This window comes from Syngnathus acus, chromosome 19 (assembly GCF_901709675.1).
Source record: "Syngnathus acus chromosome 19, fSynAcu1.2, whole genome shotgun sequence".
Taxonomy (NCBI): Eukaryota; Metazoa; Chordata; class Actinopteri; order Syngnathiformes; family Syngnathidae; genus Syngnathus; species Syngnathus acus.
Genome location: NC_051103.1, coordinates 6,493,668 through 6,510,778, shown reverse-complemented (window position 1 = coordinate 6,510,778; position 17,111 = coordinate 6,493,668). Strand labels below are relative to the sequence as shown.

Sequence of the window (17,111 nt, the reverse complement as noted above, 5' to 3'; positions counted from 1 at the left end):
TTTTAAAAGTTTAAATTTTAAACCCTAGTTTGAAACCCTAACTCTAGTATGTAGTATAATACATATTTTATATATATATAATATAATATAATATATTGGCCATGCTGCGGGGCAAAAATACACATCCACGTAAAGCACTGCATTGGACTTTGGAACCATGTGAATTAACGCCGAATTGACGTTTGCAATTGTACTGTCGCCCTCTCGCGGATTTGGTATGAAGTACATGCTTAAACCATTATAATTTAAAATTTAAACTTTTCAAATTTTATTCTATTCTATTAATATAATATAATATAATATCGTGTCTGTGTATTTATTATAATGGTTTAAGCATGTACTTCATACCAAATCCGCGAGAGGGCGACAGTACAATTGCAAACGTCAATTCAGCGTTAATTCACATGGTTCCAAAGTGCATTTATTATAATGGTTTAAGCATGTACTTCATACCAAATCCGCGAGAGGGCGACAGTACAATTGCAAACGTCAATTCGGCGTTAATTCACAGGGTTCCAAAGTGCATTTATTATAAGGTTTAAGCATGTACTTCATACCAAATCCGCGAGAGGGCGACAGTACAATTGCAAACGTCAATTCAGCGTTAATTCACATGGTTCCAAAGTGCATTTATCATAATGGTTTAAGCATGTACTTCATACCAAATCCGCGAGAGGGCGACAGTACAATTGCAAACGTCAATTCAGCGTTAATTCACATGGTTCCAAAGTGCATTTATTATAATGGTTTAAGCATGTACTTCATACCAAATCCGCGAGAGGGCGACAGTACAATTGCAAACGTCAATTCGGCGTTAATTCACAGGGTTCCAAAGTGCATTTATTATAAGGTTTAAGCATGTACTTCATACCAAATCCGCGAGAGGGCGACAGTACAATTGCAAACGTCAATTCAGCGTTAATTCACATGGTTCCAAAGTGCATTTATCATAATGGTTTAAGCATGTACTTCATACCAAATCCGCAAGAGGGCGACAGTACAATTGCAAACGTCATATCGGCGTTAATTCACATGGTTCCAAAGTTCATTTATTATAATGGTTTAAGCATGTACTTCATACCAAATCCGCGAGAGGGCGACAGTACAATTGCAAACGTCAATTCAGCGTTAATTCACATGGTTCCAAAATCCAGTGCAGTGCTTTACGTGGATGTGTATTTCTGCCCTGCAGCATGGCCAATATATATTATATTATATAATAATTGTTAGTATATGTGCTCTGTATATTGAGACTTTTATTTTGAAGGATGCTACACAGGAAGTACTGCTTTTACTATTTCTACTTGACAAATGTTCTTAATAAAATCCAGGTGATACCAATGTGTTAATGGGCACTGGCAAACAAAAGTGAGTTGTGTGACGGTCGTCATTTTCTCTGTGTCCGCAGTATGACTTGTTTTATTTAAATAACTCTGCTAACAATGATATAATAATATATCTGACCATCTTATTCAGTCTGACCGGGACAGGGGGAGACTGAATAAGATGGTCAGAAGAGCGAGCTCTGTCCTGGGCTGTCCCCTGGACTCCGTTGAGGTTGTGGGTGAGAGGAGGACGTTGATTAAGCTTAAATCCATCATGGACAACACCTCTCACCCCCTCCATGACATTGCGCGGTCCCTGAGCATAATATGTTATATTTGTGGCAGGACTGGTGAGTGTCCCTTTTGCCATTTTTATTACATCATCAAATGAGCAAAAACATTTGTTTTTATACACAAAACTTTGGGAGGCTTTCAACAACAAAAAGTTAGAAACATTTATTGTTAGAGATGTTAATTATAAAAAAATGCCAAGTGCATAATAAAGACAGCAGCAACATATGTTCTTTACATGACCAATTTGGAGATGAGAACTATTTATTGATGACACCATTTGTTGATGTGCTTGATTTTCCGTAGAGCCACTCGCTAAAGTGCTTCTCCATGGCCTTTCTGGCGGCCCAGCTGCCATTGTTCACCGTAGGGATGATCTTAAGCGGACGCAGCCACTCAACAAAACGCTTGAGCTCAAGGAAGCTGCTGTGTTCACTGTACGGAATCCCTGGAGATGGAAAAGCAAAGGCCGTGAGAGTTGAATCCAAATCGGAACACGTGATGACGACGAGTGTGCAGACCATAGATTGAGACATCGCCGCTGACGACCGGTTGAATATCTTCTAGCGACGCCGTCCGCTGACTGAAGGTCCAGCCTGTGGGCTTGAAGGCCACCAGACGGTCGTACTGGCTAGTAAACCTCCCCAGATGCTCCTCTAGCTTCTGCAGAGAAACGCTTCCCGTTTTGATACTGTTAAGACTCACTAAATGATCCCACGAGTGTGCTTTCCTACCCTGACGTTGAGTTGCATCATGGGAAGCACGTGGACCCGAGCCGCCTTCCAATCTGTGGTCAAATGCCGCTTGATGCGCTCCGACTCCAGACAGCACATGGTGTTGTATTTGTCCCGGGAGAGGCAGACTTTGGAGCGCAAAACCTCCGCCAGGGCTGCAAAGTGACAAAACAAATGAGTTCATCTTTTTTTTTTCTTCTCTCTCCTGGCTGTCACTCACCCAAGAAGACTTTCTCCTTCCCCACGGAGTAGGATCCGCACACCACCAGGGTGCGAGGATGCAGCGTCACCGACTCAAAGGCGGCGCGGGCGGCAAAGTCGATGACCTCCTGTTGCTTGGGGAAGGTGTACTCGGGGCCGCAGTACCTACGAGGACCACCCGGGTTACTGACGCCATTGTTTATCGGAGGATGCGCGTCGAGAGCGTCGCTTACGTGGTGTCCAGGTAGAGCGTGTGCACCCTGCAAGCCAGCAGCTCCGGGTAAGCCTCCATGGAGGGATCGGCTCGGAAGTCGCCCGTGTGGAGGACCGTCTGTCCGTTGGGCAGGAAGAAGAGCAACATGGCCGCTCCTGGACAACTGAACAGAGTCCGCCATGAGGGAAGAATGAAGAGATAAAAATGCCAGAGAGAAGACAGGAATCATTCGGACGTACTGGTTGGCGTCGAGGAGGAGGACTTCCGCCCCATCCACGCTCACCCTCGTGTTCATGGGGAGGATGTGCACGTGCTGCTCGGCCACCTTCAGCTTGCTCTTCACCAGGTTGCCTGTGATCTGACAACAACGTTGTCAAGCATGGAGACACACCCACTTCTTCTGTCTTCCCATTTTGGCTTACTTTGTTACAGTAGATGGGAAACGTGGATTTCCTTGTGAGCCCTCCGTAGTGGTCCGAGTGAAAATGGGTCAGGAAGTAGGCGCTGATGCCTTCAATGGCGCCGTACCGGAAGGCGTCGATGGCGAATGTCGTGCCTGAGTGGTGAGATTGCAAAATAGATTTTTTACAAAAAGAAGTAACAGTTGCTGCTAAAAGATGCAAAGGAAGAAGAAGCCATAGTGCTGCTGAGGTGACAAACCTGGAATCTTTTTATAAAACGGACACCGCCGTGGTTGTTCATCTCCATTGTCGTTGTCTCTGTTCCGCCATTTTCTTGCCACCTCCACCTTGTTGCCACCTTTACCAGCAGCCTCCCCGCCTCGGCCCACATGTTCAACAGGGTTCCTCTTCCATTCTCTCCTGGAGGAAGCTCCGTCATCCGCCTCCACTTTCACCTCCACCTTCAACGCTTTGAGGCCGAAGAACACTCCGATGTCTGTCTGCTTGAGTCCGGAACCTCGCGCCGCCATGTTCCGAGGAGGCGCCGCGCTGGACTGAGAGGACCCGAAAGCTGACGTTTGAAGACTTTCCTTCAAGCGTTCCAAAACAATCCTCTGTGGGGATTGAAGCTTTTCTTCAGCAATCAGCGAGACCTTACCGGTGCCTTCGTCGTGATCTGACAAATCCGTAAGCGGCTCATCTTCGCTGAAGAGAACCATGGAGCTTTCATCTTCAGATGCAGCCTTATCAACTGCATCCATCTCAGCTGGAAGCTCCGAAAGTGGCGAGTAGGATATCAGATCCTCTATGTACTGAGACGATTGACTGACCGCCGGTGTCTCCGTCCTACTTCCTTGCGAAGAGGTAACAGAAGAACGGCTGCTGGAAGACCAGCCTTTCTTCTTCTTCATATCATCCGGTCCGGGCGAGCGCAGCAGCAGGAGGCCGTTAGTGGCTTGGGATGTCGGCGGCGAGGGCGGAGCTTCGATATGCTCTCCAAAGGTATTATGGTTAGGAGGATGGCGCTCGCTGTCTTGTGAGTGGATCGGCGCGGCTTGGCTGTTTGCTCGGGCGTGGGCCAACTGCGTGTGGTTGAACTTCTTGTAGTGGTTCGGAATGGTGGACGAGCACAGGGCATCAGGACATTCTATGATGGACAACACAAACACAACACAGAGGTCAAAATTGCAGGCTTGGGAAATCTATGCTGCGTTGAACGCACCAGTCGGACCACTTATCTGGATTTTGCAACATTTTCTTTTACCTTTGCAAGTGTCCCTTGGCGTGTCCAGACATTCAGCAACGTGCCATCTTTGCGACTGCACCAATAAAATATAGAATGGCATCTGGCAAATGGGACAAAAGCCTTCCAGGGTTTCACTGTCAACACGTTGTGTGTCCTTTGCAAGTGACGACGAGCTGGGATCACGTTGTCCATTGTTTATATTAGCAGGGACGTCAATCGGAGTGGCTGCACTATCAGGGATCTTGCATGACTTTGTCTTCGTTGTGCATTTTCTCTTGGCCGCATTTCCACGAGCAGACAACTCTTGTTTCTTCTTTTTCTTTGCAAGAGGTTTATAATCCCAGATGTCGCTTTCAGAGTCGCTTTTCTGGGACATTTGGGGGGGAAAGTGAAGCCTTTCGTGTCATACAACACGACGTGGCCAAAGCCCTCGTAATAGAAAGAGATATACGCGTATTAACATTCCGATTTAGCTGAGAATAGTAAAAAAATATATATAGGCGCAACTATTGTCAACAAATGCGATTTATACATATAAATGTACAAAAACGCCGCATCGTTCTATGCATTTGAATTTGGTTGACGTAAGGCATCGTTCCGGTGCTAGTTTGAATTGAGTAAATGCAATGCGTTAAACGCAGCAGCACTTTCGAACAATTTACCGGAAACTCAAACTCGTACGGAGTTTAGATAATATCAGTATTCAAACAGGAAAAACATTGTTTTTGCATCGATATGAAAAGAGACACGTCTATTTTAATTTATTTCAGGATATAAGATTTTGTCGAAAGCAGCAGTGCGAATCGATATGACGGGTTTACCCAACAGGTCCAGCTGAAGCTGCAAACATGGCTTCTGGGTGCAGCTTGTCAACTCTATTTCCTCTTCAAAGTGTACTCGACGACGCATTAAATGACGCCGCGACACAAGAGGCGATGGAAGCTCTCGTCTTCGAGTATCTGAAAGACATGGACGAGAGGGAAGAACTCAAGATGCCTGACTTTGACACCGGTAAGCCGTTGAAACTGGCACACAAGCCAATGTTTGGGTTTGCTCGCAAAACTGCATGCAGAAACAAGACGAGACGTGTCGATCGCTTTACTGTCACGATTTCCAAATGAAGTCATTTATCGCCTGATGAGATCCATGAATTTATTCTAACCCCTGTTTTGCAATATTATATATATTTTTTGTTTTCCCAGTGCAATGCTACAATACCCCAACTCACCAGTAGATGGTGCTGTAGAGCTGACAATTTTACCCAAATAAAACCTGTGTGGTGGGAATTTATGTCATTGTTGCATAATGGATTATTTTCTGTTCCTTCTGTGTTTGGCTACAGGTCTGGAATGGCTTAACACGGAGGGCCCGCTGTCTTTCAGCAAGGAGCTGGCGGGAAAATTGGTAGTACTGGACTTCTTTACCTATTGCTGCATCAACTGCATGCACATCCTGCCAGACCTTCACCATCTTGAGCAGAGTCACTCAGTCCAAGGTACTGATGATTGGCAAAATATTAGTGACAGGTCATTTATTTGAGCAGATCCCCATATTTGGGGAAAAGGTGCAACAGTATGTTGCTCTAAACATCACCGTCATTACGACAGACTTCACCCTACGTGACTGTGCAGCATCTGCGAGTACCTAAAAATACGTCCACGCTTGAAATTCAGCCCGACCCAACATCGGCCGCCACGCACACACACTGCCATCTCGCCGCACATTATTATCACACAGGCCTTATCTTTGGCACGGCTTCGGGTACATTCCGTCTGCCGCTGTGCTCCGCGAGGTGTGGGAGCCACCCACTTCAGTCACTCCCACAGTAAGCAGCCCCGCTCGCCCATCATAACTGCAATATGTTTTTGCAGAGGATTCATATTTTGTTTACCTTTCGACGATTGAGGTCTAATAGTGGGTGATGGCATCGACAGAGTCCTTGGCACACTGCAAAATTGGACAATTTGCCTGAAAAGTCAACAAAGCAATTCAATATAAATGTATCGGTGTTCAAACTATTTGGCAAGATAAAGGTAGCGCTATCAAGAAATCACGCTCAGCTGAACACGGCGCACCGAAACACGTTTTGGAGTTGCGTAACGTCGGAGCAATCGGCTGATTTCGGGGAAATCGTTTTTGTGGGGTTTCTAACCAGGACAGAGATGCATTCTTTGACAACAAACTAAGTTGTTACATGAAGTGCTTTGGGCCAATTGAGAACATGAAAGCAAAGCTTGGGCTTGCACGAGTTGTTGTTGACATAGTTGAGCCAAAAACGGAAGGCTTAGATCCCAACCATTAGTCGGGGCTCTTTTGAAAAGACAAATAAACACGCTAATGCTTGAATACATTAAGAAAATTCTAAAAAAATTGTGTCTTTTTTTATTATCTCAGATGGACTGGTTATTGTTGGAGTACATTCTGCCAAATTCCCCAATGAAAAGGTAAGTCGGTCAAATTTGAATGTAATAGAATCCGATTGTGATTGCGCAAGGGTCCGTCGCGAGGATCATATTTTGAAAAAATGATTGCATATTAAAAAAAAATCACAATTATATTGTCATGAAAATTGTTCAGCCTTACCGCGTGTCCTCGGAAGGTTCTGGACAATGTCCGCAGCGCCGTGCTCCGCTACGACATCCGCCACCCGGTGGTGAACGACGGCGACGCGAGTCTCTGGCACCAGCTGGAGGTCTCCTGCTGGCCCACGTTGGTGCTGGTGGGCCCGCGGGGCAACTTGCTCTTCACGCTGGTGGGCGAGGGCCACCGCGACAGATTAAGGCTCTTCGCCGACGTCAGCCTCCGTTACTACCGGGAGAAGAAGCTGCTGCTGGCGCACCCGGTGGGCGTCAAGCTCTACCGGGACTCGCTGCCTCCCAGCATCCTGTCGTTTCCCGGGAAGCTCTGCGTGGACCGCGCCGGCGACAGGCTGGCCATCGCCGACACGGGACATCACCGCATTCTGGTGGCGTCCTCCACCTGTCAGGTGTTGCACATCATCGGAGGTAGCGTGCCGTGTTTCCTTAAACAGAAATACAATTGAGACATTAATACTTGAGCTTGTGAAATGTGCATGATGCAACACGTGTACTGCGGTTTTGCTCGGTTCGTAGCCTCCCGCAAAGTGCTACCATTTAACACCCTTAACTGCGACCTCAGCATTAGAAAAAAGAAAAAAAAATCAGGACTTTTGGATATTTTTAGCTCAATCCCATGCTTCAAAAAGCCTTCACGGAGCCACATGGCCACCAGCGCTGTTCCCAGGCCAACACGCATGTTGGCAGCGTCCGGGACGAAGCGCACACTGGGAACTGGCGACGACCTCCATCGCAGGGACAGAAATGCCCAGTGGGACTTTTATTTCTGTCGTCTGAACTCATTCGACGGCCGCTGTTTGCTTTGGGCTCTCCAAATACGCGCCTGTGCAGCTCTGCTTTTTTGCCGTTTGCTGTCGTTAATCCAAACCTTGCCAAATATTTATTTTACTGATTTGTTGTGATGATTACTGACGTGGCATGCCTCATAGGTTGTTTTTTTTTCTGGCTCCAGGCCCTGAAAGCGGAAGGCGAGACGGCTCCTTGTCTGAAGCCTCCTTTAAGTCCCCTCAGGGCGTGACCATGAAGGGCGACGTCATCTACGTGGCCGACACGGAGAACCACCTGATCCGAAAGGTCAAACCGGGACAAGGGAGCCCCTCTCAGGCTTGCGCCTTCCGCTCACGTGCGCGCCTCCCTCAATGCAGATCGACCTGTCGGAAGGGCGGGTCAGCACGCTGGCCGGCCTCGGCGTCCAAGGTACGGACAAAGACGGCGGCGCCATGGGAGACGAGCAGCCCATCAGCTCTCCCTGGGACGTAGCGCTCGGAACAGCTGGTGAGTGAGCTGGGTTTTTAATATGGGGCGGCCAAATGGGTCACCTTCTCACTCGTGTGTGTAGGCGGCGCGGAGGACAACGTGCTGTGGGTGGCCATGGCGGGAACCCATCAGATTTGGGCACTGTTCCTAGCAGATGGGAAACTGCCCAAAGGAAGGTGAGACAGGCTAACAAGCGCAATCACCGGCCCGGCGCGCGCCTCAACTGCATTGTCACATCAACAGCGAGTGCAAAGCGGGCACGTGCGTGCGATGGGCCGGCAGCGGCAGCGAGGAGAACCGCAACAACGCCTACCCGCACAAGGCGGGCTTCGCCCAGCCTTCGGGTTTGGCCGTCGCCCCCGAGGAGCCGTGGGGCTGCCTCTTTGTGGCGGACAGCGAGAGCAGCACAGTGCGCACGCTGGCGCTGAAGGACGGCGCCGTCAAGCTGCTGGTTGGTGGCGAGAGAGACCCCACGGTGGGTGAAAGGTCGTTGTCGCTATTTGAGGAAGTATTTTGGCTGATGCGCTTTTGCCTCGTTTGAACCAGAACCTCTTTGCTTTCGGGGATATGGACGGGAAGGGCGTGGAGGCCAAGCTGCAGCATCCGCTGGGCGTGGCGTGGTCGCCGCAGCGAAACTTGCTCTACGTGGCCGACTCCTACAATCACAAGGTGAGGATGCGGCCATGCATTTGGAGATAAATGACTTCAATCGTGTTTGCGTGCAGATTAAAGTAGTGGACCCCAAGACGAAGCATTGCAGCACTTTGGCCGGCACGGGCGAAGCGGGCGACACCGTGGGTCCAGATTTCGCCGTGTCCCGCTTCAACGAGCCCGGCGGCATCTGCGCGGGCGTCGGCGGCAACCTCCTCTATGTCGCCGACACCAACAACCACCAAATCAAAGTGCTAGACCTCGGCTCCAAAAGCGTCTCGCTGGTAAGTCGCGTTGCGAGACTTCAGCCGGCTTTACGTCCCACAGCTGACTTTCACATTTAACACCCTCCTCTAGTTCCCCCTTGTCTCGGACTGCGTAGACTCGGGACGCGCTAACGTGAAGGCTCCCAGCAAGACCCCGAAGATGCCCCGAGGGGCCGTCAGGATCGACCTGCCGCCGGTGTCGGCTAGTGCCGGACAGACCGTAGTCCTGTCGCTCGCGTTGTCGCTTCCCCAAGGAGCCAAACTCACCGACGAGGCGCCGAGCTGCTGGGCCCTCTCTGCCGAAGGTGAGAACCACATTGCCACGACGGGGAACGATTAATCCAAATTTCTGTCAGTGTCAACTTTTCAGCACGATAAGAACACGGCTGCTTCACGTAATTAGCGCCCGGGCGATATTCCGTGATCCCCGAGTCGGTCTGGACTGATCCGATCAGCGGGAATTTCAACGCACGCGGCTCGGAGTGCATGCCGGGACTAAATGGTGGCTTTTTAGTCGCTGCTCTCCAGGGAACGCCGCGCTGGCAATCAGCGTCATTAATCAGCGGAAGAATTAGCGCTCCCATGCCCGCGTTTGCTTCTCACACTGCAACGTCGCTTCCTGATTCAATGAAGCCAATCGGATTCTTTTTTGGACCGGTGTTTGTTTCCTCCAGAGAATGTATTTAAATGTAAGCCTTTTTTTTTTAGACGACGAGTGGCTTCTAGACGCGCAGGCGGTCACTGGCGCCATCACGGATCTGTCCAAGCCGCTGCGCGTCGCCGCCAAACTTCCGGACGTTCCGAAGAAACAGCGCGCGAGTCTCACGCTGAGCATCTGGCTGTACTTCTGCATGGCGGCGGGGGCGACCTGCACCATGAGAGCGGCGGCCTTCTACCAGCCTCTCCAGCTCAATGACAATCCTGCCACGGACGAGGTTACTGTGACATTGACACATTCCCTCTAAAAAAAACAAAATAATCACAAAGCCTTAGATTGTTTAAATAAAAAACTAACTTACTACAATAATGTTGCGGTTAAACAAAAGGAGCATGGTTACTATTTTGCATAATTGATTATGGACAAAATTTTTAAAAAATCAGAACGTCCTGAACTCAGCCGGTAGACGCTCGCTTCAGAACCAAAACGTTCTCTCGGGCTCTCGTCGGCCAGCTGACAGATGAGCTCCAGATGCTTTTTGACCGCGGCGTCGCTCCATTTGGGTAAAAGCGGGATGCTTGCGAACCTGATTTTCATAAGCTGCAGTGCCCACGCTAAAAGCACTCCATTACATCAGAGCAGTAATGGACATTTATTGTGACAAATCAAAGCTCTAATGCTCCTTGAACAAGAGCCGCAGCTTGAAATATGCATGCCGGACTTTATTTACGCAAGGAGTGAGGTAACATGATGTCACAATCGGAACAGAAAAACCATTTAGTACTACTCGTGAGATTAGCATCTCTTTTGCAAGTTTGTACAAACTGATTGCGCCATTGCAAATATTATGTTCCAAAGCGCAGCACACTTGAAAGGTCGCTAATAGCCCGTGAAATGTTGCCAATATCAAAAGAGCTGAAATGAACAAACCTTTAGAAGAATCTAAAAATGTCACAAGACATTTGCACCCTTAAGTGCCTTGAAAAACGGTTGGCAATAATCTTTTTAAATGCAATGTTTTGTCTATTGCTCAAAATCAACTGCTTGTTTTTTGCTGTTTGTTTTATATCTTGTAATATCATGGGAGAGGGATGATCATGTGACTCCATAGACCTGCTGTCCTCTCAGCTGTGGTCCCCCCATGGGGTAGGTCAACATTCAGGGGCCACTGTTGTGTCAAAGCAAGGACACAGTGGTTCTTTTCTGCACTTCAATTTGCCCTAATCGCAGTGACGGTCTCAAGGGGGACGACACGCCCCCTGACCCGATCATTTATCTTTGGTGTGACGTAAGCACACAGGCAGTCCGGAATGGTGGTGCCTCTGCCTCCTGAGGGATTTTGATATGTAACAACTCTGTCTGTCAAAACGAAATAAAGAATGCAAGCCTGAAACAGTTGTGGTCCATCTGTCTCTCAAGACAGTATGGTCTTCAGAAAACTCAGGTGAAATGCACAATGCAGTTTTGTGGCCAGTTGCATAACTTGTGCATTCATAGTATGACCACAACAAAGTGGACAATGACTCGAGAGGAGCTTGTCACGTTAAGTACATTCATGTAAACTTGCGTCTTACACAGAGCAAGTTAAAATCAGGTTTTAACTGCAGCATCTTTACTCATGCGAAACACTGCCACCTAAAGACGAGTAAGCGCAATTGCAAGTGCCCTGCGCGTCGGTGGAGCCAACTTTAGATTGGTCTATAAACGTTCTGCAAGTATTTGCAAGCAGCTGCACTCAGGAGTTTGAAAGCCTACTTTGAAAAGCCACTCAAAGCTTAAAAGTCACATTTGCAACCATGATGTGGATGGCCACGCTAAGGCAGTATACTGCCTCTCTGCGCATCACGTCCAACACTGCATTGTATCGGATGTGATGAGAGCCTTATGATTGGCCAGTGCGTCCGTGACGCACTGAGCCCGGCGATTGACATCCCGGGCCGATGCTGTCTTCTGGAGCTCCAACCGCGGAGCTCCAGATGGAGTTAGCGCGCGACGCGACGGGAGCCCGTCATGGGGGCCGTGGAGCCCCGCAACGACACGGTTCCAAGCGGCAGCGCCGCCCGACCGTCCGCGTCTGAGGAGTGGCTGGTGGGCATCAGCCTACTGATGGCGATCATTGTGCTCGCTATCGTTCTGGGCAACGCGCTGGTCATCGTGGCCATCGCCCGGACGCAGCGTCTCCAAACACGCACCAATGTGTTCGTGGTGTCCCTGGCGTGCGCCGATCTAATCATGGGCGTTCTGGTGGTGCCGTTCGGAGCCGCGCTGCAGTTGCGCGGCGCGTGGGACTACGGCTCGTTCTTCTGCGAGTTCTGGATCTCCGTGGACGTGCTGTGCGTCACGGCCAGCATCGAGACGCTGTGCGTAATCGCCGTGGACCGCTACGTGGCCATCACAGCGCCGTTCCGATACCAGAGTTTGCTCACTCGAGCCCGGGCCAAGGCGGCGGTATGCGCCGTGTGGGGGGTCTCGGGGCTTGTCTCTTTCCTGCCCATTCTCATGCACTGGTCCCGGGATAGCGCGCACGCGGCGTGCTACGAGGACCCGGCGTGCTGCGACTTCGTAACCAATCGCGCATACGCCGTCTCGTCATCCGTGGTGTCCTTCTACCTGCCCCTGGTGGTCATGGTGTTTGTGTACGCGCGCGTCTACCGGGAAGCCAAGCAGCAGCTGCGGAAGATCGACCGCTGCGAGGGACGCTTCCACATTCACGCCAGCGGGGCGCGGTGCAAGAGGAAGCCGCCGCGCATGCTCGCGCTCCGGGAACACAAGGCGCTCAAGACGCTGGGAATCATCATGGGAACCTTCACGCTCTGCTGGTTGCCCTTCTTTGTAGTCAACGTGGTGCGGGTTTTTGGCACCGAGTTGGTAGACGAGGACTTGTTCGTCTTTCTCAACTGGCTGGGCTACGCCAATTCGGCGTTCAACCCGATCATCTACTGCCGGAGTCCGGACTTTCGCAGGGCCTTCAAGAGGCTGCTGTGCCGTCGGCCCCGACCCAGGAGGGAGCGCATGTTGCACGTCAGCTCATGCGACCTGAGCCGCTACTCGGCCGGTTTTGTGGGGGCATCCTCGCTGGAGCCCGGAGGAGGCGGAGGGACGCTCGGGCTGTGGACGGACTGCAGCCTGATGGACATCAGCGACAGGAATGTGGCCCGAACCGGGAAGCTGCCTCGCTCTGAGTCCCATTTCTGACTCCTACCATGACTTTCTTCTGTTTCCTCCTTTTGAGCGTTTAAGTGTGATCACGAAGGAGCCAGCGCGTACTAAAAGCCCAAAGTGCCGAAGACTACATTTTTAACAATGTATTGCAACTTTTGTTGACCCAAGGCACATATTTTACATCCGTCTCACGGAACACCAAACTTGTCGTAAATGCTTAAAAGAAAACTTTCCTGAAGATGAAACACAAATGTATTTAAAGTTAAATACAACTGAGCTTTACTTGGGCTGTGATGCTTTAATGTACCACTGGAGGGAGTTCAAGCTTTGGGACAATTTATAAATACATAGATGAACAAAGATACATTATTTGTCATGAGTAATTTTCAGGGGACCAATTGAGTGAATTTGGATAACACCTTTGGAGCTAGGAATTCTACTTTAGGCAATGATTCTTTTGCACACCACAAGAGGGAGCCCTCTTACGACTAATTGATGAATAAAAGGTACATTCTTTTTTAGTATAAAACAATTCTTGGACAGATTCAGCCAACTTGAATATTTCTAGCTAAATTTGGCGGGCCATATAAAATGTTGATTGATCCATTTAGCTTACTTTTTACATTATTATTGAGTGCAATGGAAAACATGTAGGCATGGTTTTTGCTCCTAAAGGTCCAAAGAGTGTTTTTTTTCTTAATAATCTCCTTCTAAAAATTGAAGACAAAATTTATAAAGCAACTGGCAATGATGAGCGTACGTTCTCACTAACTGGACCGTGTTGTATATTTGCGTATTGTATTTAAGCTCACCTTGTGTTTTACCTCACATCCGTCGACAAGTGCAATTGCGGTCAAATGAAAATGTCGTATATTTATTCCTGCCCATGAGGTTACGGGTTTGATTCCAGAATCGTGTTGAGTATGGCTTGACATGCTTTTTGTGAGTGTCCTGTGGAATTAAAAGAAAAACATTTGTTGTTCCTGATCTCTTTTGTTTGTTTTGCTTCATAACATTATTCAACACATTGCTAGTCCGTGTACAGCTTGTATTTAAGTGTACACTTAATGTCCACAAAATAAATTCAGTGAACGGAACAAAAGCAAAAGGAATTTTATGAATGGACAAGTGCCACGTTGCTGATGACAAACAGGGGAGTGCTTGATTATTATTAAAGGTTGTTTTCTTGGCAGGTCGCCTGTGCTGAGATGAACAGAGCGCCTTCGCAGATGGAGGCGCTCATTTGCATTTGGAAGAATAACACATTTCATAATGAAACAGGCCGTGCACATTAATACATCGATGAAGCCAGAATCTTTTTTTTAAGCTCATTCATATGTGAGGCTTTGTGATCAAGTATGTATCATCATAGCGGAAGAAAAATAGATAGTTTTATTTATTATACAATAAATGATGTCATCCTCATACTGTTGTGCATTAAAATAGACGTCGACCTTTGCTCACCATGAATGTGACCTATGACCTAAACAGCTGAAGCGCTGCACTTTATCAACGCTTAAGAGACACTTAAAATGGTAGCACTTGTGCCTAAGATGAGTTGGAATGTGATTGGCTAATTCTGAACACAAGAGGGTGTGCACACTTGTGCAACTACAGTCTCGGTTTTATTTCCGGTACTGGTTATATAGGTGGGAATCTTTTGTTTTTTTTACCTAGCATGTGAACAGGGGTGTGTAGACTTTTTATTTTCTAATCCACTATGCGCTGTTCTATTTGCATAATCGGCAGCATATGATGGAAAAGAATGTGGCAGTCCCCTCCCCACCCCTCCGCCCCGATCCAGCGAGCAACCACATGAAAGAGCGACCCGCGGGCTTTGACTTCTTGCGCTTATCTGGCTGCCGCACTCTCCAGCCGTTCATCAATTGTGTACCGACGCACGCTCCGCCACGCACCGCGACATATGAACTATTAACGCAAACGTTTGCAGCAATTTCACAGCTCATTAGCCAAGCGGCAGATTTTTCTTTTTCGGGGATCCCGGCTGGCGCTGTCTGTCGCAACCCTCGGGAATGCTGCCAAATTGCAACCGAAAGGAGCCCAAAGTGGAAACGAGCTCAGCGCGTAAATGGGAAAATAATGCAGCGAGACGGATATTCTTTTTGCACTCGAGCGTTCACTTTTCTCTTTATGAAAATAGACTAAATGAATGCACAAGAAATAGAAGGATAACTCGTCGTTTGGGTTAAATATGGTAGAAGTATTTCACAAAGTTCATTATAAATGCGCTAAATGTTACGTTGTGTGATAAATTTGTCCTTGGGGTGGTTGTAAAAAAAAGTTTGAAAGGCACCTGGATTAGTTTTAGTCAGTCTTACCAGTTATCTCTTTCCACAGAGCGCTTCTGTCTGAAAAGAAAGCTTTGGCCATTTTTTAGTGTAGTCATCCAAAGCCGGGAGGAGAGACGGCATTTTATCAGCGAGCTAAAAATAGCCTCCTTGGAACGGTCACACAGTATCAACCTGCGGCGTGTCACTGAGCCTGTAAGCGGACTGGGGAGGAAACATGAACAAGTCAAATGACATCTGCCGAGTGGAAGAGCAAAAGCCATATTTTACCTGCTGTTGGATGGCCGTCCCATAGAGCGCCATCAGCAGCCCTCGTCCACACTTGAGAAAAATTTGTTATGCAAAAAAAGATGCGCTTCCGAGAGCAGCGATGGGCAAAACGTAATTTATGCTTTGACATTTCACTCATAATGTATTAACTCATCATTTCATTAAATATTTAAAAACTAGTTTATAGGCCAGATTGTCATTTTCATGTGAGGCAGGCAGTGATTAAATCCTACCATGCGTTGTACCGTGTGACCTCCAGCTTTGCGGACTGCGCTCCTTTTGAAGGGGGGGGAAAGGGATTCTAAATCTGCCTCGTCCACAAAAAGGAATCGTTGTTCCTTTTGATGACATTGACTGGAGGTGAAAACAGCAAAATCAACAACAATAACATTCCACAAGGGTCAGATGTATTTCATTTTATTTCCTTGATCCACTTATTTATTTATATATATATATATATATATATATATATATATATATATATATATATATATATATCTCCACAGTATATACACATCATTCAGTATATACAAATGTACAATTTAATTAGAATCACAGTTTGTTTCACACAGACAGAGCCCACTGAAATCATTGCACAGAACCAGGACATTGATTCAAATAAAAAAAAAAATTAAAACAATTATTATATCCCGTTTTACGGCGTCACCTCAAAGCTACGCGAATGTTTCATGTTATCCCATGGAAGGCCCTTTCATATTACTCGCGGACGCAGTCGCTGCACTCGGCTGAGTTCTGTGTTAAAAGCTGGCATTTGCCTTATTTCCGTCTGGTATCGTAAACAGCATTGAGGCGTCTTAAGAGTCGTAACCAACACTCGCACACATTCACTTGTCCAGCACCGTCGTGTTGAAATTAATTTTTGCTGGCGCCGATGTTGTCACGTGTCAAACGAAGCGATTTCGTCGCGTGAAAGTGGCAATAACCTGCTTCGTTGGGTTCTGTATTGAAAGGCACTGGCGCGTAAATTACCCCATTCCGGCGCCGATGCGGCAATTTTGCGGGACATCTACATGAGAAAGAGAATTATGTTTCCATTTTTGTCTAATTTTCTCCAAAATAATAATGCTCGGGGGGTTTGGCCCAATGCATGAAACAGTTTGTTGTGGCGGCGCTGCCGCTGCCGCATGAGATCAAATAAAGACCTTTTGTATCGACCGGCCGTCGTTCCCTTCATCTCGTATGCGCGCGTGTGACCTAAAAGCAAAGAGGGATTACGGCGCCAAATGGAACACTAATCAAAGTCAACTTGGTACCAGCCAATAAGACCGGACAAGTCCGGCGCGGACGTGAGGAGTAAACCAAACGCCTATTACGCTGAAATGGAAGAAGAAGGTGAGCAAACACAATGAAAAGCAAAATAAATGAAAATCAAAAGAAAGGGCACACATTGCACTTCGTCCCTGGATAGATTTTTGCACGCTTTGCCGTTACCAAGCAGCAGAAACGTCAGCTCAGTGACAAGGACACGAATAATTCACATCTTGGAGTGCTACGTTTTGATGGGGTCG

General features: G+C 47.9%; 3 protein-coding genes across 6 annotated transcripts; 2 read left to right on the top strand and 1 right to left on the bottom strand.

The window, feature by feature from the left end:
* Window positions 1-1,766: 1,766 nt before the first annotated feature.
* Window positions 1,767-5,231, bottom strand: dclre1a (DNA cross-link repair 1A (PSO2 homolog, S. cerevisiae)). Of its 2 annotated transcripts, XM_037278771.1 has the most exons (10): window positions 4,653-5,231; window positions 4,431-4,622; window positions 3,426-4,313; window positions 3,188-3,321; window positions 3,005-3,123; window positions 2,785-2,928; window positions 2,571-2,716; window positions 2,351-2,505; window positions 2,138-2,279; window positions 1,767-2,064 (listed from the first exon to the last, which is right to left on the bottom strand). In XM_037278771.1, the coding sequence occupies exons 1-10, from the start codon at window positions 4,786-4,788 to the stop codon at window positions 1,877-1,879; spliced, it is 2,244 nt and encodes a 747-aa protein (XP_037134666.1). In that variant the 5' UTR covers window positions 4,789-5,231; the 3' UTR covers window positions 1,767-1,876. The 2 variants fall into 2 exon arrangements, with proteins under 2 accessions (XP_037134666.1, XP_037134665.1); XM_037278770.1 differs by having other exon boundaries at window positions 4,431-5,231.
* Window positions 5,231-15,943, top strand: nhlrc2 (NHL repeat containing 2). 3 transcript variants are annotated; one of them, XM_037278776.1, is made up of 13 exons: window positions 5,231-5,423; window positions 5,755-5,907; window positions 6,807-6,856; window positions 7,012-7,417; window positions 7,962-8,083; window positions 8,155-8,284; window positions 8,349-8,442; window positions 8,510-8,741; window positions 8,813-8,935; window positions 8,992-9,201; window positions 9,275-9,488; window positions 9,892-10,118; window positions 15,842-15,943. In XM_037278776.1, the coding sequence occupies exons 1-13, from the start codon at window positions 5,261-5,263 to the stop codon at window positions 15,863-15,865; spliced, it is 2,148 nt and encodes a 715-aa protein (XP_037134671.1). In that variant the 5' UTR covers window positions 5,231-5,260; the 3' UTR covers window positions 15,866-15,943. The 3 variants fall into 3 exon arrangements, with proteins under 3 accessions (XP_037134671.1, XP_037134669.1, XP_037134670.1); XM_037278774.1 differs by lacking the exon at window positions 15,842-15,943 and adding an exon at window positions 14,197-14,379; XM_037278775.1 differs by lacking the exon at window positions 15,842-15,943 and having other exon boundaries at window positions 9,892-11,234.
* adrb1 (adrenoceptor beta 1) lies at window positions 11,728-13,986 on the top strand. Its single transcript, XM_037278939.1, has one exon. It carries the CDS (start codon window positions 11,852-11,854, stop codon window positions 13,034-13,036), a length of 1,185 nt encoding a protein of 394 aa, XP_037134834.1. The 5' UTR covers window positions 11,728-11,851; the 3' UTR covers window positions 13,037-13,986.
* Window positions 15,944-17,111: the final 1,168 nt, after the last annotated feature.